General features: G+C 38.0%; 1 protein-coding gene and 1 long non-coding RNA gene across 8 annotated transcripts in view; one reads left to right on the top strand and one right to left on the bottom strand.

The window, feature by feature from the left end:
• LOC137863093 (uncharacterized) overlaps positions 1 to 24,973 on the bottom strand; it is a 508,128-nt gene that overhangs the window by 416,538 nt on the left and 66,617 nt on the right. The gene's annotated exons all lie outside the window — the stretch shown is intronic.
• The window catches only part of RORA (RAR related orphan receptor A), a 409,489-nt gene that overhangs the window by 369,796 nt on the left and 14,720 nt on the right, over positions 1 to 24,973 (top strand). For 6 of the 7 annotated variants that reach the window (XM_068695953.1, XM_068695952.1, XM_068695955.1 and 3 more), the window contains 5 exons: positions 8,792 to 8,877; positions 17,555 to 17,696; positions 19,076 to 19,471; positions 22,645 to 22,766; positions 24,194 to 24,326. In XM_068695953.1, coding sequence (XP_068552054.1) covers positions 8,792 to 8,877; positions 17,555 to 17,696; positions 19,076 to 19,471; positions 22,645 to 22,766; positions 24,194 to 24,326 — 879 coding nt within the window. The remainder of the gene's footprint in view (positions 1 to 8,791; positions 8,878 to 17,554; positions 17,697 to 19,075; positions 19,472 to 22,644; positions 22,767 to 24,193; positions 24,327 to 24,973) is intronic. The other variant, XM_068695954.1, reaches the window with a different exon arrangement.

Below are 24,973 nucleotides of genomic sequence, written 5' to 3' on the forward strand. Positions count from 1 at the left end.
TATGCCCCTGCTGCAGGTGTTCCTCTTCACAGATACCCAAGGTTACTGGTTATCTGAAGGAAGAAATTAGGGATGACAGAAACCAAGTGAAGTCTAGAATCCTCTATCAACATAGCGTGGAATGAAATAACTGCTAGCTTGCTGCTTACTGGATAAATGCAGTAACAAATCAGAATAGAAAAAACAGGCAGTGCTACCACTTACCGTGGTCATAACTCACACCTGTGTTGCTTCTGAAAGTTGTATTTTGTGTAATTTTGTCAAGAGCAACCTTTTGTAGGTATGCAATTAAACCTGTAGGCTTTATTTATTTATTTGTTTGTTTTAATCAGATAACTGGTCTGGTCACAATCACTATTGTGTAGTTTTGTGGCAGCTTTTATCTAAGCAGTGCAAAACACAGCAGAGGTATGACGAATGGTGTTTGTTTGGAGGTCTACTGACTTGCTTCTTGGGTCATAAAATGAAGATGCAAGACTTGGCAGTATGTACCAGTTGCCTAAGATAGCTGTGTAGAGGTAAAGGCTGATTATCTTGATTATGTAGATAGAGAAAATGAGAAATGGACCAGTGTCTCCATTCACATAGATATAATTCTCATACTACTGCTGATTTGCTACGTCTTGATGTGCAGTCCAGGGCTTTGAATAAAACTATGTTGTGTTCCAGTAAAGGCAGTCACATGATTGCAGTGTCAAGTGTGTTTTTGTTTGTTGTGAAAACCTGCTGTACTGCATTGCTTTATTTAACAACAATTATATTCAGCTCAGTCCTTAAATTAATCATAGTCCAAACCTTCCTCATCATAGCCAATACATCTAGTGTTAATTTTGAGCCAGAGAAGAGAATTCAATACTCATATGTTTATTCGTAAGCAACTGAGTGAACAAGAAAGAAAGCAAGAAGCCGAAGTATTATGGAGTATAATGATTTTTTTTGTTTTTTTTTTGTTTGTTTGGTTGGTTGGTTGTTTTTTTTTTTTTTTTTTTTTTTTTGAATAAATATAATATAATGTGGAAATACTTTCTGACCATATCAAAATAGTCAAACCAGTCTTAAAATGCTTTGGATTTGAAATGCATAGAACCTTCTCCATTCTTTCCCTCTTCTAGTCCTTGCTGTTAATTCTGGTTACTATGCCTGTGGGTGGGGTCTAGAGAACAACTCTTTCCCCAGATCTGGAACCAGGAAGTGGTTAGGATTTTCTTAATTTTTTTCTTATCCTTGAAAGATTTTATATCATTGTTACATAACTTACTGCATTGTACAACTTCTGCTGTATTATTTCAACCATCCGCACAACTCCTGTTCAATTCAATTTCATGGAATTAGTAACAAAGGTGGAGCTTTCAAACCCCCCCTCAATTTAACAAACTGATAGATTTTAGTTATAAGTTGGATGTCCTATCAAGTAAGGACTAGTTTTTTGTGCTCCTGGATGACAGAACATGTCTGGATGTGGCAGCCCCAATTATTTTAAGCAAAAGCGTGAAGCTCACTGCTTTAGTGTGATTTCTGATCTGTGGTTTGCCTTTGTAATGTGCCTGTAGTCCCAAGCTAGAATTGTCTCTATCAGTCATTCCTTCGACAAGGAAAATCAAACCATTTAGCTTTTGACTGCAAATTAGATCACTGCTCTTTTTTTCCTCAAAAATAGAAGGAAAAAATAGTTATTTCAGTTGCTTCATTCTAGAAATGTTGAGATATCAAGTTGCCTTGTTGGATCAAGAAGAATAAGAATATTTCTGGATGAATAAAGACAAGACTGTGGAGGGAGATGAGACTGTAGTAAAAACGAAAAAAAAATGATTTTGTGTTACACACATGACTGAGCAGGAGCAGACTTCATCTCTTTGAGTTCCTCTTAACACCTTTCGTCATTTTTTACGTTGTGTTCCTAGACCCTTGTAGAAGTCCTATATTTTGTGTTGGGAACTTCATTTTGTTTTATTTTTTCTTACAGAGGTTAAGCATATTTTGATGTTCTATTAAAGTTTTTTTCAGGAGTTTTCCATTTTAATATAAAATTAAAAATATCACAGCAGCTTCACAGAAATAGTTGTGCCTATTCGAGAATCCAAACTATTTTCCATATATTCTCCTGTCATTATGCATTCAGGTATCTTTGTTGAAGCTAGTGCTTAATGTAATAACAAGCTCAGGTTCTTTAATTTAAAATGTGTAAGTAAAATATCGAGGTTTAAAGAAGAATATTAAGCATATAATTTAAAATGTGTAAGTAAAATTTTGAGGTTTAAAGAAGAATATTAAGCATAAATGCCAGTGATTCTGGCATAAGAATATGAGCCCTTACTGCACTGTTCCCTTTGACGTGTCTAAATCAGTAACAGAGGCTGAAAGAATTTAGATTTATTCCTAAAATTCATCCTTGCAAGCCCCAAAAGTGCTCATGTTATTGTTCTGTACTATTTATCATGCATCTCATTTCATACTCTTTGAAGCCGAGTGTTTGTAGCATTATGGAGTGCTGCACACAATCAGTTGACCTAATAAGAGGGATCCAGCTGTGTTCAGGCCCAAAGAGCCAGCTTTGGCATTGCAGCATTTCTGCCTCATGTGTCTGAGGTGTTGCTCATACTTTACTTTTAATTAATACTTTGGTCGCTACGTTCATTTGCGCTCCACCCATCACACCCACGGACTTCAAAGGATTTGTACCAGCATAACCTCAGTATTTATTTTGTTTTATTATTAGTTTGATTTCCTAAGGAAACAAGGCTTAGAGAGGTTGTTGTGTTTGTCTTGATTTCTGCCCATCCATCCTACTTCTTAATTTCCAAACCCATTTTCAACCTGTTGGTCAGTTTTAGGGAAGCTGGAGAGCATCAGCAGTCTCAAAGAGGTGTTCCTGCACACTTCATAGTAACTGAAGATGGCCAGGTGATGCTCTGAGGGATGCTGCTCAGCTTGAGCTCAGCTATAGGTATGACAGCTTGTAAAGGAGAGAAAGACGCAATGAACGTCCCATGTGCTGGGAGAGCTGCTGTGATAACTGTACTAGCCCCCCAGAAATCCAACCATAAGACACAAGTCTCTAGCATGGCAGCTTTCTTAGGTATTCTCAGGAACTCTTTGTTCCTAGCTATGCCATTACAATACCCAGCAGCCTACTCATGGTCAGAACGGAGTTAAGGTGGGGATTGCACATTGAATAAACAGGCCTTCACACAAGGAGCGGGCAGGTAAATGGAGCTTGTCTCCATCAGCTATTGATCCAAGCAGTTACTGTGTGTTCTGAAAATGCCTCAGATGTCTACCAACCAGATGTCCTCTTTAGAAGTACACAGGCTTTAAATATTTTAATATATATGAGTGGACAGATGGTCACTTAGCGTAGCATATTAATGGAACGGGCAGAGCTGTGCTGCCACTGGCTTTTAGTTTAGTGGAATTGCAGTGTTTGTAAGCTGCAGGTGTTCAGAGGCAAGTAATTTGCAGCCAGCTCAAATTACTTAGGGTACATGACAGAGCAAATTATTTAGGTAATGAAGCTGAAAATGCAGGAAGATTAGAATATTATATAGTAAAATCATTCCATGTTAATTCAGTTTGTGATCAGATATTATGTTGCTTTAAATACCACATTACATGCAGTACCCTTGTTTGAGTCAATGAATATGTATGAATATGTCAGTGAATATGTATGCCTCCTAATTTAATCAATATACTTACAAACAGCACTAGCAACATCGTCTGGCACAAACTGCATCCCTTTAGAAACAAGTTAGCCCAATTTGTATATGTATCGTGCTTCATTCAAAACCCTTCTGATTAGCTACAAAGTTCTACACGCCCTCTGAAGCAGGGGACAGGTATGCCACATCCAGGGAAGGGAATTTAAATGTTTTTTGAAGAAAAAGAAGAGAGAACTTCTTAAGCAGTACCCTGAGTCTTAAGAGACCCTAGCTCCTGTCCTCACTGTAATATGCACACCACATCTGGCCGTGAAGTCTTGAGTTCAGCTAGCAATTTTGGCTACGCTGCTTTCACCAGAAAGCAAGTGGATCCCAGAAGGATGCTTAGTGCCCATATAGCTTCTAAGAAATAGACTTCAGTCTGGCACACTAACCAGTACAAGCTTCAGTCCATCTTTACTGAGTAAAAAAAAAAGAGGATATACACCTGGAATTTTCATTCATACACCTTAACAGAGAAGAGAAGAGAAAACTTAGATCTTTGGAAAATCTTTTTTTTTTTTCTGAAGAAGAAGAAGAATGTTTTCTTCGGGGTGGATTGATAATACACTTTCCTGTGTCAAGGCTCAATGTGTTTCTACTTGGATATCAGAACTGAGGAGAAAGATGTTCCTTGCTTCCATGGCTGTACAGAGCCTTGTCCTGATGGGAGTCTGCCCAAGGAGTTAGAAAGGAAGAAACTATTTCGATGAGCTTGTAGAGAACAGTTCCTTACCAATGCAGAATTAGTTAGTTTTCTTTCCCCTATTGCTCAAAGCAGACAAGGAATTCACACAGCATTTCATGATGTGGGAATTAATAAAAAGGGACAGGCTGTCTGGAGGGGTTGGTTTGGGGAGAGGCCTAAAAAGGCAGGCAAGTCCAGTGAAACTGGTTCAGATCTGGGGAAAGAAGTGAAGCCTGGAGTAGGAAGAAATAAGGGATATTCTTCTGTTATAGATGCCAACAAAAGATGTTGTTTAGTTGTCTCTGGTTGTCTGGTAGGCATGTTCATTAGGAGTTAGGTGGAGACTATCATGTAATTTAGGCATATCAGAGCTACTTAAAGATACTGCCAAGACACATTGGATGGAGGAAGAAGAATGGTTCAGGGGACAAAATACATTTTTTTTTTCTCTTGCAGTGTTTGGGCTCAAGTTACTGTTCTGTCTGATTTCAAGTAAATCAGAGTGTGCACTCAATTTTACTGCTATAAAATGAACCATCACACAGCATTACAGCAGAAAGAAGATACATTTCTTGGAAACTACATGCTGTGCCAGTGATAGGAATAGCTGCGTTTTAAGAGATCTTCGATATACACGTATATAGAAGTGGGTGTCAGATGCCCTTCAGTTTTACACTAGAGTGCCCTGTGTTTGACATCAGGTCACAACTGCTACCTGTGGCCCTTAGTGGCCGTGTCTTTCTCTCAGGAGCTGCTTCTCTAGCAGTTTGTTCAATGCTTAATGTGGGTCTTCGTGCTTGTGTTTGTATCTTTTGCTCCTGGTGTTTGTTTGGGCTTCACTTCCTATTCATCACTGCCTTTGGCAGAGGACATCATTGGTAGTATTCTGGAGCACTGTTATTTTAGGCCGTGAAAGAGTCTCAGGCCTTTAATCTGGGAATAGACGGCATCTGTCACCTGGGTATCTGTAGCGGTTTCTAAGCAACCACGAGAGTTTATTTTTTTCTGCAGTTCATATTTAAGAAATAATTTGCTCATGCATGAACCAGAATCAGCCTGAGCACCACCTCAGGAGACAGAAATTGTAAACTGTAATTTAGGCTAATTCTAGTCTAAAATATGAATTAGAGTGTTTTATACAATCTTGGAAAATATACTATATAAATATATGTAAGCACAGCACAGGTACAATTAATGAGAACACGGCAGGAAGCTCTAAGTAACTCTGGGAATGTGAGAAACCAAGTTGGAACATATTCTTGACATGTAAAAATATTTCCCACCTGCCTTGTTTGCATAAGAACAAGGTTTTAGCAAGTACATATTTGCATGTCAAAGTTATAAGTGGGGAAAATATTTTCACCCTCGTAAGAAAAATGCATAATCTTGGCACAGGCAATTTGCATTTAGTAAGTTTAAAGTATCCAAGTCCTTTCATGCTGTATGGAAAGTGTATGAACTTGCGACAGGGATTCCATTTCAATGAGCTGATTTGCAAAGGCAACCACATAGAGCAGTAATTGATCTGATGTCTTTCCAGGCATTAATTTGTAATACAATTGGTTGTGGCAGTCCCAAGTAATTTATGTTTCTGAGTTTCATCCCACTGTACTGTATCTCAAAGTGAAATGTTAAGCTGAACTTGTAAGTGCTATGTGCTCTTGAAGGTGTAGTAAATTCTAGGGAATTGGGAGTTCTGAAACGATTCTGGATTTGGTGCTGTTTGTATGCACGCTGGTCAGCACACACCGGCAGAGCTGGAGCCTGTGAACCTGAGTAGATTCTCTTCTAACAGTAAAGGACCCTGGCAAATGCATTTGGGACCAATTATTGCACCTTTTAGGCTATTAGTAAGCTAGCTTCAGGCCATCACTTTGAAGGCATGTTACATTCCTTCAGAAACACTCTGCAAATGTCCTGTTGCTTAAGAAACAGAGATTGCATAGACAGACTTCATGGGTGATTTAACTAATATGCTGGAGATTGTAGATAAACAAGATCCAATTATATCATACCTCTTCGTAATAAGGCAGTAATTATGCATATAAAAGTGAAATGTGAAAAATATATTACCGTGTAGCTAGCTGTTCAGATGAGCTCTATTGCTGTTCCGCCAAAGGAGCTGGAGCAGGCTGGTGACTCCTTGTAGCAGAGTAAAAAAATAACCATATGTTGAAAAGTTACATATGGAAATCAATAGATCTATTCCAGAATCTGCCCATAGGATTTCTCTCTGAAATTGAACTTCTGATGTACAAATGTTGAACTTGTGTGAATTTCACTCTGTTCAATTTGGTAATGTAAAGTGTTAACTTCAGGGGAGGTTATGCTACCCTTTCTGTTCTGAGGCTTTGGTAACACAGGATGCTCTCCTAACAATTAATGCAGAGAACGAATTAATAAAATATCATCCACTTTATTTTTCTCTTTTATTATTTCACTTCCTGCCTTGCTGTTAGCTGAGAGCCAAGTGAAATTAAAACACTTCTTGGACGACTGCAGGGCAGAAGTTTTTGTCTCCTTAAGCATCCTAAACGCACCTTTTAATTTCAGCCTATCATTTGTTGCTGCAGGGAAGGTGTGGGATTAAATATCAAGAACGCAAAGATCCTTACAATGGGAGCAGATGCAAGTGGTGTCCTGCAGTACAAAAATATTTTGAAAGCTGCTGATACGGAAATACCAGGCCAACAACAATGTAGTCCCTTAGCTGCTGGGTACTGCTTCCCTTAGCAGAGTATTTCAGCTGCTATTTAGGTTCCTGGGAACAAACAGGTACCGTTCAGGTGCTCCGTTCACTGCATTTGATGTAGCGAGGAGAATATTTTGAAGTAACAGTTGAGTACAGTCAGTGCTGTACTCACAGTCTACCGGTCTTGAGTTTTGGCCTGATCCTGAGCTGTGGTGGAGCATACAGTAGCATTCTTGTTATAAAAGATGATTCTATTTAATAGTAAGCAGTCAGTTAAGGATTTAATGGCACGTAAAATACGGCATTTGAAAGAGTGGACATGACATTTTGAAAGCTTTGTTGAAAGTACAATGGAAGTTAGGCTAATGCAGTATCTTAGGTGCGATTTTGTGTGTTGTCACAGACTGGATAGCCATGAACTGGATGAAGTAAAGGCTCTCTGGAGCTATCAGGCATATCTTGAGAATGGGTGTCAGTTCCTCGCAGGAGATTAACTGCACTTCAGCTGTTTAATAAATCACAGTGAGAGACGCAGCAAGGGTTGTCTTTGTATTCCTGTTCAGGATAACCCAGTTCAGGAAAATCAATGTCGGCCGATCCAACGCAGCTGCAGGACAGAAGGTGCATTCTTTGAATTTTTCTTGCTCTCCAGCTGATAGACCCATTCGGTGTGTTTGTGTGAGCACATGCAAGCACACATAAAATGTTGATTGCTGCTCTCTGACATTATAAGCTGCTGCCTCGGCATGGTCCTGTCTGAAGATACACTTGGCTAGCAAAATGACTGCTGCTGCCTTCTCTGAAAGCAGTTGAAGAAGTATTCCTGCGTAGATGGGGAGTCCCTTACTAAATCCTTGTATTCCTTGTATATTCCCATGTCTGGGAAGGAGTTGCCATTTAGAGATGTATGCAGAGAGTTTTATCACACAGTAAACTGAATTACAAGTATATATAAATAATGATATAATGATATATATATATAGTACATATTATATATATATATATGATATATATATATATATATATAGTATATATGTAAGTTTGATATAAAAATGAGGGCTTTTGCATCCTGTACCTCTCTATGGCATTTTCCAGACTACATTATCTCCTCTGGTTTTTATATGCTGACTAGAATGCTGCTGTGTTTTCCTCCCTCATTCACTCTGTGTAAACTAATACACAAAGATTTACTGATAATTCAACTCAGATATGTGAATTTTGGATTTCTTGTGTAAACTGCAGTTACTATTTACCGTGTTGCGTCTCTTACGTGTTGGCCAGTCACGTGAGCTGGATGGCATTATCTTGACTCCTTGAAGATGTTGCATCCATTTTCAGGCAGGGCAAACTTTTAAATTACATTACAACCTCACAGGAGTGAGACTGGAAGAAACCTTTCCACTGTCTTCCTAGCTCTTTGGCCAAAATGTGAACTCTCTTACTCTTTTTGGCTTTGAAATGCTGATTCCAGCCTTCTTGTGGTTCTTAAACACCTTCTCAAATGACCCATTTTAATAACCCAAAAGCTATTATATAACGAGCAGCCATAATTTAGTCCAAAGCTCTAGGGGACCCTCACAGTTCAGCAATGAATAGTTAATGCAGTATAATGTTTAGCAGGTTATTAGTTTTCACTGTACAAATGCTGATCGGGGAATGCTTTTATAAGGTGTTTAAAAGAAAATGTAATTAACTGGTTGCGTGTTTCTGTTGCAGCTCAAATTGAAATTATTCCATGCAAGATCTGTGGAGACAAATCATCAGGAATCCATTATGGTGTCATTACATGTGAAGGCTGCAAGGTAAGGGTCTAAAAAATTAAGTCTTAAAACAGTATTTGGCCTTTGGATAGTGATTCTTTTTCTTCCTCTTTTAAAGAGCAACTATTGTGTGGAAGTTGAATCAGTACGTTTCATTTCAAAGAATATGAAATCAATTGGTGAGTCTGAAGTACTGTTTTCATTTGGGTTTTGAAAAAGGCATTTTTGTGAAACACCTTTCAGGACAGGCTTCAAAAATCACGCAGTTGTGCTGCATGTGCTCTAAGCTGTTTCTCTATGAATACGCAGAAGAGGTTTAAAAAGATAAACCACTTCTAACAAATAGCAAAGAATCTGTTCTGTGGATGCACTTGAGAGGGAGTTTGTGATTTTCTTGAGTCTCCCTCTCCATTTTTTGCTTTATAAATCACTAAGAAGCTGTGCTGAGATAGCTACTGTGAGAGCTCTGTGACTTCTCAGTTTTCTTTTGTAACCTGTTACAGTTACAAATCTCTTTTGGTTTGTATGGAAGATGCTTTTGCACAAATACTACATGCTACTGTTATTAAACTTATTCAAGTCTTTCTCTGAGCAGTGTGTATTCCTTACCATGTAGCTCATTGCTGTGTTAAGGTTTAAGCTTTGATTTTTTTTTCTGGATTTGTACCTTTAGGAACTTTAGTGAACAAGGACTCCAATAGAAGCACTTGTGTTTTGTTTAGTTTGTCTCTCACAACCAAGAACTAGACAAAACAATGCTAGCACTAGCTCACGGTGATGTGAAGCTGATCGTTCCTTTTTATCACTAGTGCAGAATTACAGCGCTAGCTTGGGAATGACACAGTACGCACAGCTGTGCTGTAGCTTGTGGCTTTCTTTATGTAAGTATGTGTTGCTGTCCCATGCTGATGGGTTTTTTACTATTAATCTACGCTTTAGTTGTTAAGAAATTACATTTATGGTAGGTTTTAGAGTACTCTCCTGACATGCTTGATACTGCCTTCCATCATCAAAGAAGCAGCGTCTTTGCATTCACAACATAGAGATATCTTTTTTGTTTTTCCACTGAAGATTTTTGTTTTCATTCTCACGTTCTTTTGGGTCTCATGCAAGTATTGGTAAGAAGAAAAAGAAACCTCAGAATGCTAAAATTATGTAGGACTACAGCTCATGCCCTTTGGAAGAGCTGTTGCTACAGAAGAATGCAGGAAATGCACTTTAAATGTAGGAAAAAACACTTCATTTGTAATAAATAGTAGTTTGTTTTTTTTATTTATTTATTTTTATGCAGTAGCTGAACAGCACCTGTCAAATCTTAGCTTTGAGAAGTGGCAGACATTTTCAGTGGCAGTTCTGCTGTGTGATTGTAAGAATATCAAGTTACGTTGACTGTCCGAGACCCTTTAATCTTTACATGGTCTGGGACCTGTATACCTGAAAGACTGCCTCAAGGTTCCTTATGAGCATCATTGTCAAGAGACTGAGGTTAGCATAATGCTAACACTCATCTGTGCAGAAAACAGGGCTTTCACAACATGGCCTGCTGCAGAGCAGGAACAGGCTGCCAAAGGGAAGGAAAGTTGCCAACTGTATCATCTTTGGCTTCATCGTCATGCGTTTCTTTGAATGCAGGCCTTCTCTTAAGCCCTGCATGCGAGAAGAGACCCAAACAAAAGCAGCAGGATGGCTACATACAGGAGGAAATAACAGAGCATGCACCATACTCACAGTCACATTAGTTGGTATGTAGCTGCTAAGAGTTTAGCACTGTGGGTTAGAAAAAGAAATCCATTGAGAACTTTCCCATCAGAGTGACTGTGCTTTCACAGGAATAAATGCAAACAAAAAAAGTTTAAAAGTTACTAGGAGAAAAATCCATTGTATACCTCCAACAGCCAGAACAACAGATGCTGGCCTCATAGTGAGAAATGCATGTGCAGTTCCTTGCATTTTAGAACAAAACGTTTCCCTTTGAACTCTATATAATCTGTCTCTGAAAGTCTATGCAGTCCTCAGTCTGCCTTTGAGAATGCCACCAGAATGGTCAGTTGGTGGGAAAGGGCAGAAGGGAAGACAAGCAAGCAAGTATACTTACCACGCTGAAGCCTATTTGAACACAGGTGGAGCATGTGTGAATAAACAAGACAGTGGCTCAAAGATTGAAGTTAGGCATTTTCTCCTTCTCTTGCACTAGCAGAATCAAGTTCTCTAACTATACAATTTTAGGCTGTATTTTAAAGCAAATAAATATCAACTTAGTTATTTCTCTCGAGGAGGCAAAGAACTCTGAAGTTCACTATTCTTTAATGCCAGAGCATCAGAGGGGTGACCTGCAAGTAGTGAAAGATAAGGGAGTTCTAGTGGGGACAAGTCACAGGAAGAGTCTAAATGATAATGGCTGTACAGCATTTAAAGTACACTACTGTAGCAGATGAGTTTTGTTTGTGCTAAGCTCTTCCACAGTAATGTCAACAAAGTCTCACCCAACAGAACTATTTTGGCTGGTGAAAAAGTTGGCATAACTTGGCTTCTCCCAAATGAGCCAGGTGTGTATTGGTCTGGGTTTGTTCTTTTTTTGTTGGTGGTGTGGTTTTTTTTTCCCCTGAAGTGTGTTTCCCAGCTTTTCTGTGGCTCTGATCTCTGCAGGTTTGAGCATGCTTACATTGCTCTTCATGTTATGTTAAACCTTCTTTCATAAAAACTACTTTGCTACGAAGACCTAGTTCCCAGCCCTACACTGACTCATGGAGCCAATGTCCTACACAAACGTAGTCCCATTGAAGTCAGTGAGGTTCTGCACAGAAGAACCCATTCACGGGCTTCGGATTGCAGGATCAGGGCCTCAGTCATCGTAAATGAACAGAGGTGCTGCTGCCCTCTCAAGCCAGGCCTGTCAGGAATGATTGATGTACGGGCAGCAACAGCAGCAGGGTGGGAAGCTTTCGGCTCCCTTACTGTTTTGCACTCCACTTTGGTGTGAACTTTAATGTTACTTAATAGTAATGTTAACATGAATGATACTGTTTAAATACTAATAACCATTAGAAATATGATTTCTTTAAAACCTAACGTGAAGCTTCAGTTGCCAAGACCTACTTTGTAAGCTTAATCTGTACCATGTGTGAAATCACAGAAAAGCTCTGGTCAAATTGATTTTTGCTGATCCTATTTGCCCTGGTAGTTTTGTAGCCCTTCCATTTCATATACCTGAAAGTTTTCTGGCCAGTTCTTCTTGCTTTATTGCATTTGACATATGAGAATTGAAGACTTTAAAGTCAATTAGTGTTTCTTGAGAAGTTTTAATTTCCTACCTTGCTTTGGGGTTACTGGCTGTTTTTATCACGTCACTGGCTGTTCTGCGCAAACATCATTGACTACTCCCAACCCGTGAACCCATTTAACTGAATCTGAATTCACGTTAAAAATATATATATGAAAAATAACACCCCCTCCACTTCTCCCCCCCCCAGTGATAAATGAAGTTTGTAGCCAAGCTCTGTTTCATACTTGATCTCAGAAGGCTCCTGTGGCTAAATATAAATCACATGAATTTTAAGAGACTGCTCTTTCTTACCATCATTGATACATACAATGGAGGGTGATGGAGAGGGGAGAGAAAATGAGTAATTTAAGACTTCTGCTCAGAAGCACAGGTGAAGAGTGCCATGGACACTGTAGCATGACTCCAATAAAAGTTTATTCTTGTGTTTAAGATCAGAAATGCTAGCACTGTACTAGCACTATTGAAAAATCTAGTATATGAATGGAGCACTCGTTTAGCTGTTAGTTGTAGGAACACATTAAAAACATTTTTCTCAGTATTAGGAACCATGGTGAGAAAGGACACTAGTTTGTACACATGGTTCTATCCAGTTCAGTATTTTCTGCTTCAGGCTGGTCTACTGACCTGTACCAGATCTCTTTCTTTTAAGTATTGGCCTCTGGCCATTTAACCATGCTGATTCCCTTCTTTTTGCTCCCTTGCCCACCTAGGTATGAACTGCAGATATTGTTTGATTCGTTATGAACGACTAGACAGAACTGAAACACCAGTACAGATTAATACATACATGCTTCTTTCAAATCAGCTAGGCAGATTGTTTTTTGAAAGAGAGACACCAACACTGTCTTTGGTACTGCAAGAAGAAATCGTTGTCAGGTAACACCTGAATGCTGAAAAGGACATAGCAAAGCATTTAGTTTGAAATGAACTTGGTGTTAACGAACTCTATCTTAGAATTTACTGATGCAATTACTTGCTTTTGCTGTCAACAGTGCCAGTTCATGCCCAACTGACCCACAAACATATTAGTACGACTCCTCTTTGCTTAAATGCCTGCAGTTGTTCTCATAAGACCGTCTATGCCTGGCACTTCTGCACATTTCTCATATTTTCAAAGGTTTATAGCCCCTGCCGTCTGTCTCCTGTGTCTTTTTAGGTGGTTCTGTTCATCGCAAGTACAAGAAATGTCCTCATTTGTTACTTCAGAAAACAATACTTGGTATTGTCATTTCCCATCTTGTGTTGCTTTTTTTTTTTTTCCTTTAGACATTGACTTTGTGTACTAGTTGGTTTTTCTTTACTCTGCCAAACATGGAGTGTCACATTGGTAATGTAAACACGTACCTCTAATTCATGTTTTTGAGGTTTTTCTTTCATAATGCTTTGCCTAACCAAGTTTAAGCAAAAGATGTAAGAAAGCAATGAGCCATGTTACAAAGAAGGTATGTAAGAGGCCTTGTATAACCTGATAAGCAAAATATCATTCCTGTATTTGCTACTTATGTAAAACTGATTTATTTTTCTGTTTTTAGTGTCATTACAACATTGTTATCAAATACTTTATTAACAGTTTATTTTAAAATTTTGTCATGGTACTCCTTCCCCTTTATAATTAAAATACATGCACTTTGCCATAAAAGGGTTAAAATCCACTTGTAATGTTTACATTTCTTACATTTGGCAGTGTGTTTTTTCTGATGCTTCTTATAAGAAAATTTGATATAGTTTGCTTTAGAAAAAAATAAAAGAATCATCCCCCCAACTAATTGTTAATTGCTCAGAATATTGCAAAACTTAATGATACGTGGCAGTCTTTAAGTATTAGCCATAAATCACGGGATTATGAATAAGTCTTTTTTGTCACGGGCTTGCATACAGTCATTCCAAAACGTCTGCCATTAGGATGCAGCAAGGCAGCTGTCAGCTGTTTTCTTGTAATTAAACAGCCAATGAGCAGCTAATTAAGACATATGTGTATACAGAAGTGGAAGTGGGTATGTTAATGAACTGTAGGAATCAATTCATTAAATGAAAATTTGTCAAAAGACCAAACATGAGATCAGCATTTCAGCCTGCGCCACACTGGAGAGGGAGTCTGTGCGGTGAGATTTGTGACATCAGAGAATCACAATCGGATTTTTCCCTTTCAAAGTAGGAAGCTTAGACAGAGATGTCTGTAACACGGAACCACTGAACAGTGAAGTTGCTGGAACTATTAATAGACTTTGTGAAAACTGCTATTTACATTTCAAAGTTCTTTTTTAACAAGTTGTTATTCAAACTGACTTGCAAATGAAAAGTTCTTGTGCCCTTTTTCCCAAACTTGATTTTTTGGCAGCGTATGAAAAAACATATATTGTTTTGTACATAAATAGGAGTCTGAAATGCAGAGATGAGGCTATGGCTTGTAATCTGCTCCTCTCTTCTTCTGGCACTGTGTTAATACAGCTACATAAATAGGGAGACGGGCAAAGCTCAATGATGCCTCATCAAAATCAGCTGGCTCTTTATTCTGACATCAGAAGGCGGCAGGGCTCCACGCACTCACAGACACTCTGATACCAGAGACCTTGGCTTAGCCCATGCCATCAGTCAGAGCGGTGTAACGTAGTGATATTTGTCTAGAGCAGGAGTAGTTTTGTTTGATCAAGAGGGGTCCGGTCTGCCTGTGGCCCATTACGCAATTGCGTGAATTTCAAATAATGGCTATGAACGTCCATGCAATTAAGGGTATGTGGCCTGGGCTGGTTTGCATAATGATTGAATGTATACACGTGTACCAAACATGCATACACCTCCTCCTTCCTGGTGGAAAAATTATAGCTAGCTCTGTGCCTCTGGCAAAAGAGAGAAAATAGAACAACACAATTTAGTGTCTTTCCTTCTCTTCTTCTCAGAAAATGAAATTAAAAAAAAAAAAAAAGGAAAGAAACTTTATTTACCCACAGAAGTCTCCTCTAAATAGGGGCTTCCCTTTACCTTTAGAGATACGAGACACCAGGGACTGTCAAAAGGTTAGAGAAATCACCGATAAATGACAGCAGCATACAACATAGAAGAATTTTGCAATTAAAAGACCTTCAGTTTAACTTTCTTAATTCCACCTCAAATCTCACATGTTTCTGAGCTCTAGACAAGTTTAAATTCACTTCTAAAATTTGAGGCAAGGTTTTGTGTTGTTTTTTTGTTTTGTTTTGTTTTGTTTTTTTTGCTTTAGCTACTGCTGATGTTTTCAACATGCCTATGCAATACTGTATGGTTTGTTTTTAAAAGCACTCTACTACATCTCTGATTTGTAAAGTGCAAGTGCTTTTAAAGGCCCCAGTTTGAGGCAGTTCTGCTCTATTGAAAATATAGCTTCAAGCTGTAACTTAGCTGATATATTGTACACTAAAATGCATTGAGCAGCTGTGTCTCTAGCGAAAATCTGGAAGAAGCAAAAAACTCAATATTTTCTCCATTATAATACTAAAAATAATCCTCAGGTTGACACGAATATTCTTAACAGAGAGAAATATGCCTAATTGGCAATACAGACACAGCACAGGTACCAGCCAGAAGAAAAAGCAGAGATCTTTGAGGCCAGGTTCTTTGTAGATATTGATAAAACTGGTTTACAGGGTGTCAGTGGGGCAGAAGATGTAATACAGTTAATATACGAGCATGTCATTCAGTGCAACTGTTGAAGTGTTTAGAGAACTGAATCTTCTAAAGCACTGATAATGCAGAGATGCAGAACCTTGAGTTCTGCATCTGCATCTAAGTCATCGCTCAAGTTGATCCCTAAGCCTGTTTTTCCAGTGAATCGCATTGTCCTTATATGCGTAGTTGCATTGGAGTGCCAGGCTTCAATAAGGGTGCTAACAGAACTGGAAATTAAGCTGTCTACTTATCTGAGACTTTGTTCCTCCAGAGAGATCAGTCATGATGTTGGAATGATGCCTAAACGTTTCCTTGGTTTTATTTCATGTTTTCTGTAGGGTAAAATGCATTCAATTGGAGCTCAGCATGTGCTGCAATACTTTCAGCCTCAGTGACAATTACCTCACTATTGATAAATATTAGTTGAAGTTCAATCAGATAAAACAGACCAGAATAAATGGTATGAGAAAACGTATAAGAAAACGGGATTAAAGAAGGCATCTTAAGTTCCCTCTCTTTTTCTTTTTTTTTTTATATATTTCATGTTTCCCCAGTAGAGCTTTAATAAAGGAGATGTAACTGATGAAAACTAGTACCCTCCTCAAAAGATGGAGCATATGGCTTTATCTCAGCATTTTGTCATTCTTCTGTCTGCGGGAAGTTTCTTACTTATCATGCAAAAGTCCTTCTTGTTTATTTCACCAAGTGTCTGGACAGAGTGTGCATGTGCTGAGAGACTCCAGAATGTGGTCCTTGAATAAATAAAAGATTGGTAAAAGTCCAACTTTAATTAAAGGGTGCCCAGCCTTTCTGAGGAAGTATTTTCTTTGCAGCGGTGTTAATTAATCCATTATGTGGCAACATAAAACTAAAATACTGTGCTCACTGATCTCAAATGCCTCTTTAGAATGACTACATCTTTTCAGAATCCCTGTGAAGTAGGTATTACACACATACCAGCTTACGTTTGGGCAGTCTGTGGCAAAAAGATGAAATGAACTTCAAAACAAGCAGCTGGCATAGTGATTACTAACGTGCCATTCTCGTGGAAAGAACTAACTTCTAACTACTGCACAACCTTCCCGAGTTAGCTTTCTTTGGAGGTGGACCTGCCCATTGTCGTTGATTCAAAAAAGAGAAAACAAATACATAAAATCTGTTGCAGCTCCCCCCCACCCCCACCTGAAACTCTTCACTGAGTTGAACAAAAACTCATTTGTCAGCATCAAACTAATTTTAAATGTATATACATTAAAGTTTTGTTCTCTATAGAGGCAGTTGCTCGGTATCGTGCTCTATTTTTAAACACGTACATATGTTGATGAGGCTGAACATCAGTGTGCTACTGTCATCTCCAAGAGCAGAACAGGCTATCAGCTGTTGAATTAATTAGCTGTTGAATTCTTCCTATTTTAATACCCATGCTGACCCAAGAAAGGTAGGAAATGAAGGAAATTTAGGTTTATAATTATCTCATTTGGAAATAATTGGTGTACAGTGTTATTGTACATCACATGGAATCTGTGAAATCAGTGAAAAAAACTGCAATTCCTTTATGTGTCGTAACACTTTTTTAATAGTTGTTTCATACAGCTTACTCAGTTTACTGTTTTTTGTTTATTTTGGGGGGATGACACAACACAAATAAAAACTCTTCCTTTAGTTGACTATAGGACACCTGAACTTCATTCTCAATTAGGTATGCTTCCTTCCTGAGTCTTTATTCACTCCATCAGTTAACAGCTTCTTGACTTGTATTACACAATTCTATTGCAGTTCTATTTGCAATTCTAGGGCTTTTTCAGAAGGAGTCAGCAAAGCAATGCTACATACTCCTGTCCTCGTCAGAAGAACTGTTTGATTGACCGAACCAGTAGAAACCGCTGCCAACACTGTAGATTACAGAAATGCCTTGCTGTGGGGATGTCTCGAGATGGTAAGCTCTGATAACCCACAATTTAATTGCAAAAAGCAAAACAGTATTTAGTATACTGTGTGTTCAACTGAAGCAACATTAAGGTTTAACAGTTACTGGATATCAACCTGATAGCTGAGATCATTGGGTGGTTTTATGTTATACATTTAGATAAATACATATAAATTAGGGCATGTATGAATACTTTTTTTCCTACTCATCTGTTGTAGATTCCAGCTAAGGGTTTTGCCTTTGGTCACGTTAAGATGCAGTTTTTAGTATTAACGTTAATACTACCTCTATGCATTCATTCCAATTTAAGTGACATACTGTTGTTGCAAGTAATGGTCTGCCATACTGATACAGATCAGAACTGGTTTAGAATAAATACAGAAGTTAAATGCATATATAGTGAATACTGGAAAAAAATCAGAGAGAAAATCATTGTTTCTTCAAACCTGTGTTGTAGTGTTTGTTTTTTAATGGTATATTTCTGAAGAAAATGTGTTCTAGTGCAGTTACTATTAAGCTCAAAGTTACACCTAGTGTAAAGATGCAAATCTACCTCTCAGTAAAATGCAAGCTTACGTTACTCTATTAGAACTGAATTTGCAGCTGATATTTGTATACCTCCTCCACAGGTGTAATGAGGCTGCCATCACTTAGACAATTTCAAGATTTAACTGAGTCTTTTCCCCTGAAATAGTGACAGCAATGTTGCATGTTATACGCACACATGTGCATTACTGTATGTACATCAGGCCTGAATAAGGAAATAGTTTTCAGATTATGTGTACTTCTTAAAATAAATTTTCTTTTTTTTTTTTATTGGGTATGAAACTAAAAATCTGAAATGGTTGACCATGTAATGAAATGACGAGTTCATCTAATGCATTTGCTTTCCTCTAGAAGGAAAAAAAGGTGGTAACCATCTTATTAAACTGTGAGGCTTTTACAGCTGACATAGGTCCCAGAAATCACGTAACATATTCTTAGGACTTACGAATATATTCTGGCAGGAATTGGACATTTCATCTCAGACAAGCATAGTACTTTTTAGCTTCTGCTTTTCTAGGTGGAATTTGAATGCTTAAGGGATACGTGGTCAACTTCAGTGGATATATAAGAAAATATTTTAGGCACAGAAATGGAAAGATAATAAATCAAGCTAAAACAGTAACTTCTAATGGTCAATTTAAGTAGTATGCTAAAACAGTGTTTTAAAGAGTACATGATGCTGTTATATTACCAGTAATTGACAGAAGTGATTCTCAGGTCTGCCCATCTTGCTGATTTAGCTTTTATACTGTCTCCTTCAGTATAGTTTTTAAAGACCCAAGACAAATAAAATGCAGTAGTGGATTTATAGAAATGAAATGTCTTGTGTGTCTGTATTTCAGCTGTAAAGTTTGGTCGAATGTCAAAAAAGCAGAGGGACAGCCTGTATGCGGAGGTACAGAAACATCGAATGCAGCAGCAGCAGCGAGATCATCAGCAGCAACCAGGAGAGGCAGAACCACTAACACCAACATACAATATCACCACCAACGGGTTAACAGAGCTACATGATGACCTCAGTAATTACATTGATGGGCATACCCCTGAAGGTAGCAAAGCAGACTCTGCAGTTAGCAGCTTCTACTTAGACATACAACCTTCTCCAGATCAGTCGGGTCTTGATATTAATGGAATCAAACCAGAACCAATATGTGACTACACACCAGCATCGGGCTTCTTCCCTTATTGTTCTTTTACAAATGGGGAGACCTCTCCAACTGTGTCCATGGCAGAATTAGGTAATGAGAGAGAAAAACTTCCATTGTAATTGTCTTGATAGTGTCCTTTGGATTAAAATGACACATTTAGCCAGGTGATAGTGAGAATGCTGTTTCAGGACAGCTGTGAGCATGTATGGGCATTCTTCTGTGAAGTGCACAATACCCTAATCATGGTTGAACACATTACAGAAGTGTTACAGGTCAGATCTAGTAATGTTGCTTTTGTTTTCAATTCTTGTAATAGTACCTTCTGAATACTGATGAACAATCTAATTTTTAATGCTGAGCAACAAGAGTATTTCTTTAATTGAAGATTTATTTTTGAATGTCTTATCTTCCTTTTTTACTAAGTAAATACCGTATTTTCTAATGACAAGTCATGATTTTCTAATATGAAAAGTCAGTGGATTTTCTTCCACTGTTTACCTGTAGCTGGGATATACAGAAAACATTAATGTAATCTGAGGGCAGTTCTCTTTTCCAGTGGTTGAAGAGAATCTGGACTCAGATACTTCAGAAAAATTTTCAGTGGAGCATGTTTGGATAATTTCCCTAAGATCCATATAATGACCACATTAATTAGGACATTTTATTTCAAACCTTTCACTCAGTGATTACAGTAGGGCTGAATTCCACAACTCTTACTTATCAATATCAGACTTAAATTAGAGAGCACTGAGTCAAGTAGTCAAAAGTGAACTAGAACAGGACATTAGAGAAGCCGCTTTAAGATGCCTATTTATTCCATTAATAAACAACCTAAAAACTGAAACAATCAGGTATTCCAAAAGTAACTTTTTCTCTTGCTATTTTTTTGTTAATTAGTGGCAAGCATATGATAAAAATATTCTGCTGGTTTTACTTTCATTTACGTTCTCCAAGTACCTTCAGTTACAGATAAAGTCCAAATGAGAAGAAAAATAGGATAAAGGCTATTTTACTGGCTTTGTCTCACTCGCTGGTTGTTAAAATTCTTGTGGGAATTAGTAAAAGATCAACATTAAACCTATATTATAAAGAAAGGGATTTTCCTTCTTAGGCCAGGTGTTGAGTTTGGAACCCTTTAGTAAAATGAGTTTGTTGTATTGCTTACCTTTATTTACACAGTGCTTGCATTTAAGCCTCGTGGAACGTGATTTGGGTGCCCAGCATTGACATTGCCAAACAATGTCTGAAGAATGTTTGTCTTCCAGACTAAGGTTTCAATTTAGGAAGGTGTGGCTGTTCAATGAAAGTATTTAGGTGTGTGCTTAAATATGGTCTAGAACTGAGGCTAAAGTTAGTGAATAACATGGTAAAATTTCACCTTCTGTATCCTGCAAGGGCATATGAATAATGCTGTCAGATGCTGCTAGTGAAAGTAAAAGAGTAAATGGTAAATGTTTTAAGTACACACTTGTAAACAAAATTTGTACTGAAATACATGAAAGCGATGATAATAACAAAAGTATTAACTACCTTATGTTGTAGATTGTTGATTGTTCAGGTAGCAAATACAATCTGATTTTAGATATTATTTTAAACCAAACTATTAATGCAATAAGTACTAAGCAGATTGATCAGTCCAGCAGCTCAATTTGTAAAGAGTTGGGATAGGGTGTTATTAAGCAAAGCAAATTTCACAGAAGACCTGACACTCGCGTCCTTTAGGATATCATGTAGTTCTTGATCACCATTCTTTTTCACTTTCATAGAATCACAGAATGGTTTGGGTCGGAAGGGACCTTAAAGACCACCTAGTTCCAACCCCCTGCCTGGACCCCTGCAGGGACACTTCCCACCAAACCAGGTCACCCAAAGCCCCATCCAACGTGGCTTTGGGCACTTCCAGGGATGGGGCATCCACAGCTTCCATAGGTAGCCTGTTCCAGAATCTCACCACCCTCAGAGTAAAGAATTTCTTCCTAGTATCTAATTTACATCTACTCTTAGTTTAAAATCATTACCACTTGTCCTGTCAGTGTACATCCTGGCAAAGAGACTCGCCCCGTCTTCCTTGTAGGTTCATTTTAATTACTGGAAAGACATACTGTGGTCTCCCCAGAATTTTCTGTTCTCCAGGTTGAACATTCCCAACTCCCTGTCTTCATAGGAGAGGTGCTCCAGCCCTTTGAGCATCTTATTGGTCCTCCTCTGGACCTGTTCCAACACTGGACCTGGTCCACGTCTTCCTTGGGCTGGGGACCCTGCAGCTGAACCCAGTACTGCAGGTGGGGTCTCACAAGAGCAGAGTAGAGGGGGAGAATCAACTGGCTGGTCACACTTCTTTTGATGCAGCCCAGGGTATGGTTGGCTTTCTGGGCTGCAAGCACACATTGCCAACTCATGTTGTATTTATTTCATCTACCCTTACCCACAAGTGCAGAGCTATTCTCAATCCACTCATCACCCAGTCTCTACTCATGTTTGGGATTGCCCCAACACAGGTGCAGCCCCTTGCACTTGGCACTACAAGCCTTCCCAGTCAGTGATGGCCTAACTTGAAAAAGCACTGACTGCAGAACTGTGAGACAAGGCACTAGGCCTCTACTTGTTATGTGCTAAAATACATGTCAAGAGACAAGACAGAAAAGAAGAAGATTTCTAAGTCTGAACAGTACTTCACAGTATAATTCTTAGTCCAGGTTTCAAAGCTGACTTAAAAGCAGGAAAGCCGCTTACTGAATTTGCAGTAGTTTGAATGCTCTCTGGTTTCACTAAATTTTGCCTTTACTTTTCAAGCTTTTTGATCTTGCAGGCTTTCTTTGCACCCACTGCTGTGTAAGTAAGAAGTTTGTCCCCAGTACAATTTTCTTTATTTAAAAATAAATTCAAGTTCACCTAAACATCTTACAAACTAGTGAAAGGACTATACTTGGTGTTCCTGCATTCAAATCTCAGAACTGCATTGTGTGCGTGTGTTATGTGTGTATGTGCGTGTGCAGAGTGCCCTCTAATGGATGCTGTGGGCCCCTGAGGAGCTGGGCCAGGTATGTTAAGATCCAGAATTCTGCTTTGTTTACCGTGAGTCAGTTAGCAGTTTGCATTAATTTATTGTTGTGAAGAAAAATCCAAGGAGATCTGAAATGAAAGCGTTCTAACAGCTAACCTTTCCCCACCTCCTACTTGCAAATGGAGTATGTTAGTTTCCTCATGTCTGAAGGTATAGCTTTGCATTTTTAATGTGTATAACTTTTTGGTCTTTCTTTTAGAACATCTTGCACAGAATATTTCCAAGTCTCATATGGAAACTTGCCAGTACTTGAGAGAAGAGCTACAGCAGATAACATGGCAGACTTTTCTTCAGGAAGAAATTGAGAACTATCAGAACAAGGTATAAAAGCGTGCCGTAGTTTGGCATGCTTTTTCTAAAGCATGGTATTCCCATAACACACTGCAAAATTCACTTTTTCACTGCTTTCTGTTTACTATCAGGAATATACATTTGTGTGTTTTCAAAACAAAACAAAAAAAACAGTACTAGAGCCTAAATGAGTATGGCAGGAAATACTTTGCATTTGTGATTGTTATAAGTACAGGAAAAGATAAAGCTTCCCAAACATATTTGTCTCTTATTGATAAACAGATAACAAACCAGCATTTTTTTTCACTCCTAAATGACATGTTATTTACTCTTCTTAGTTTGTAATCACCCCTATTATCCAAATAAATAAATAAATAAATAAAAATCAGTTGAAACCATCAAGTTGTAACTGTAGAGTTCTTTACAGCTGATCTGTAAAATAGTCATCAATACGAGGACATGCATGAATCTTGGATTGGAGTGTCTTACTCATTTTCCATTCCTATCCAATAATCAAGAACCTGAATAGGAGTCAGTCAAAAAGCCTGTTGGCTTGTTTGACGCTTTCTTGTTTTGCATGGTATATTTCCTTTTGAGGTTATAAACACAGAACCCATCAGATTTCCCACCTTCATTGCCAGGGTTGGATCCCTGATTCATTCTACAGCTGTCACAGTGTTTCAGATTTACCTATAGAATAGCATCAGAATGCTTGCCATGCCTCCAGTAGGTATTGTAAGTTTTAATCCCTGTTTGTATTTTCATTATGCCTTCCATCCACGTACTACTACCAAATGGATACTTTTGGAAAACTATCTTGAGAGTCACTACTAAAGCACACTGTTCTTTGAATTTATTTTTCATTTCCACAAAAAAATACTTAACCTTTAGGAATATTTTTTTCCACTTGTTAGATAATCTCATCCTGAATTATTATTAACATAAGAGAAATTCACTAATTGCATGCTGCCTTTATGTCATTCACAAGATGATCTTCATATATGTATACTTTATATGTATCCTTATGAAGACCAGCTTGTTAGATAATTCATGTTCTGTAATAATAAATGAATAAAAACAGAAGTTGATAGGAGAAACGTGATTATGCAGTGCTAGAGTAAATTGGTATTTTCTTTTGACGCAGTGAGTAACAGTCCCACTGAAATCACCAGAATTATTACACTTGGAGATTTTTTGGCTTATGAACTAAAAATATTGCAAACTGGATCTCTCTGCCATCACTGAAGAAGTTTTACATGTTTGCATTTTCACTCATCTTCATGAGGCTTTTTCTTTGAGGTTAACATCCCTTTTGTTATAAGCGGACTGTAGCCAGGATTGCTGGAGAGAATTCACTCCACTTTGATTTTCAGCTCAGTTTTACTTTATGAAAATGGGCTTTCCAAACGTTAAAACCTTAATTAGTAACTTCTGAATTTTTCTTCTTTCTCAAACAGCAAAGGGAGGTAATGTGGCAGTTATGCGCAGTCAAAATAACAGAAGCTATACAGTATGTAGTGGAATTTGCCAAACGCATTGATGGCTTTATGGAACTGTGTCAAAATGATCAAATTGTGCTTTTAAAAGCAGGTATGTGGGTCAATTTTAAGGTCTGCTTCTATTAGTTTTGACTGAGGAAAGTGCTAGCTGTATACAGTTATTATGTATACATATATACATATGTTGTACAATGATAATTTAAAATACTACAAGAACAAATGTACAAATTCCGTGTGTCTTCTGTTTGAAATACTATGTTTTCTTGGTTACTCTGGATGGAATGAGTTCCATTTAGTGGAAGATGTATGCTGCCAATGCAGGGGGGTTGGAACTAGATGATGTTTAAGGTCCCTTCCAACTCAAACCATTCTATGATGAGTTCCAGTCTATGTATGAAATTTTCATTATGAACAAAGGGAGCAATAAGTGTGTAAGGATGAAAAAGTTGGATTAATTTTTTTGATTTGGCGTACTAACAGTGAATAACATATTTGTAGGTAAAAATCCAGATTGTTCTACACAAGATGTTGTAGAAGTAATGCAGATTACTTGGACAAAGCTGTTAAAGCTTCATGAGCATAATCTAAATGAACTGCTTTGACTTCAGAGACTTCATTATTCTAATGAAAAATATTTATTAGGATTAACTAAGTTGCTTTTACAAAAAGTTCTAAAGGGGTTTATGGGAATTATGTTAATTGTACTATCAAATCGAACCATTCTTTGTTGCACCACAG

Source organism: Anas acuta, chromosome 12, assembly GCF_963932015.1.
Source record: "Anas acuta chromosome 12, bAnaAcu1.1, whole genome shotgun sequence".
Lineage (NCBI taxonomy): Eukaryota > Metazoa > Chordata > Aves > Anseriformes > Anatidae > Anas > Anas acuta.